Source organism: Nanorana parkeri, unplaced genomic scaffold, assembly GCF_000935625.1.
Source record: "Nanorana parkeri isolate BGI_ZX_2015 unplaced genomic scaffold, ASM93562v1 scaffold4077, whole genome shotgun sequence".
Lineage (NCBI taxonomy): Eukaryota > Metazoa > Chordata > Amphibia > Anura > Dicroglossidae > Nanorana > Nanorana parkeri.
Genome location: NW_017310344.1, coordinates 269 through 1,009, shown reverse-complemented (window position 1 = coordinate 1,009; position 741 = coordinate 269). Strand labels below are relative to the sequence as shown.

General features: G+C 50.7%; 1 protein-coding gene across 1 annotated transcript in view; it reads right to left on the bottom strand.

The window, feature by feature from the left end:
• The window catches only part of LOC108803714 (plasma membrane calcium-transporting ATPase 1-like), an 8,753-nt gene extending 8,445 nt beyond the window's left edge, over window positions 1-308 (bottom strand). The window contains exon 1 of the mRNA XM_018575535.1: window positions 122-308. Within this exon, the coding sequence (XP_018431037.1) occupies window positions 122-166 (45 nt within the window). The 5' untranslated portion in view covers window positions 167-308. The remainder of the gene's footprint in view (window positions 1-121) is intronic.
• Window positions 309-741: the final 433 nt, after the last annotated feature.

Genomic DNA, 741 nt, shown 5'->3' with positions numbered 1-741 from the left:
GCCAGCAGGGCCACACGCATGTATGACATGTTTCCATGATCTGTGCTGGCGTCCTGGCAGAGAAGGAACGGGGTCCAGAGTTGGCATTTCTGTGGATGTGACGCAGTAAGAAGACACTCACGCCCTGCGGCTGCAGCTGACGCACTGGTAGGAGAGGAAAGAGCATTGCTTAGCGACACGTGACTAGGACTAGAAACATGCGTTACGTCCTGGTTCTGGCTGGCGGTGGAGGATTGTCTCCGCAGAGCCCCCTGAAAGGAAGCTCCGCTCTTGAATGTATTCACTACTTCAATCTGCAATGGAGGAAAGAATGAGACAGTTCAACTCCACACACAAACAATGAGGACACAACGCACACGCAATGCACATACAGTACACGCTATGGTATATGTAAATATGGCGCAGTTTTCACACTTACTCCGTCATGGACCATAACATACCTCCAAGCATTGATCCTCCGTCGCATCGCATGTATATCTCCGTGGAGGGGCGCCCAAACATACGCAGATTATAATTAGAACCTGTTATATATGTGGCCCCCATGACCTGTGATGTGGCTACTAGACATTTAGGCCGGGTTCACACCTAGGCGTATCGAATACGCGCGTTTGTCGCGAGTCGCGGTAAAAAAACGTGCGACAAACACGCGTTTCCGAGGGCTACTTGGCTGTATCCCAATGTATACGCGCCGCAAAAACACCCCAAAGAAGCTCCTGATATGTAATATGTCCCGGTGTGAAC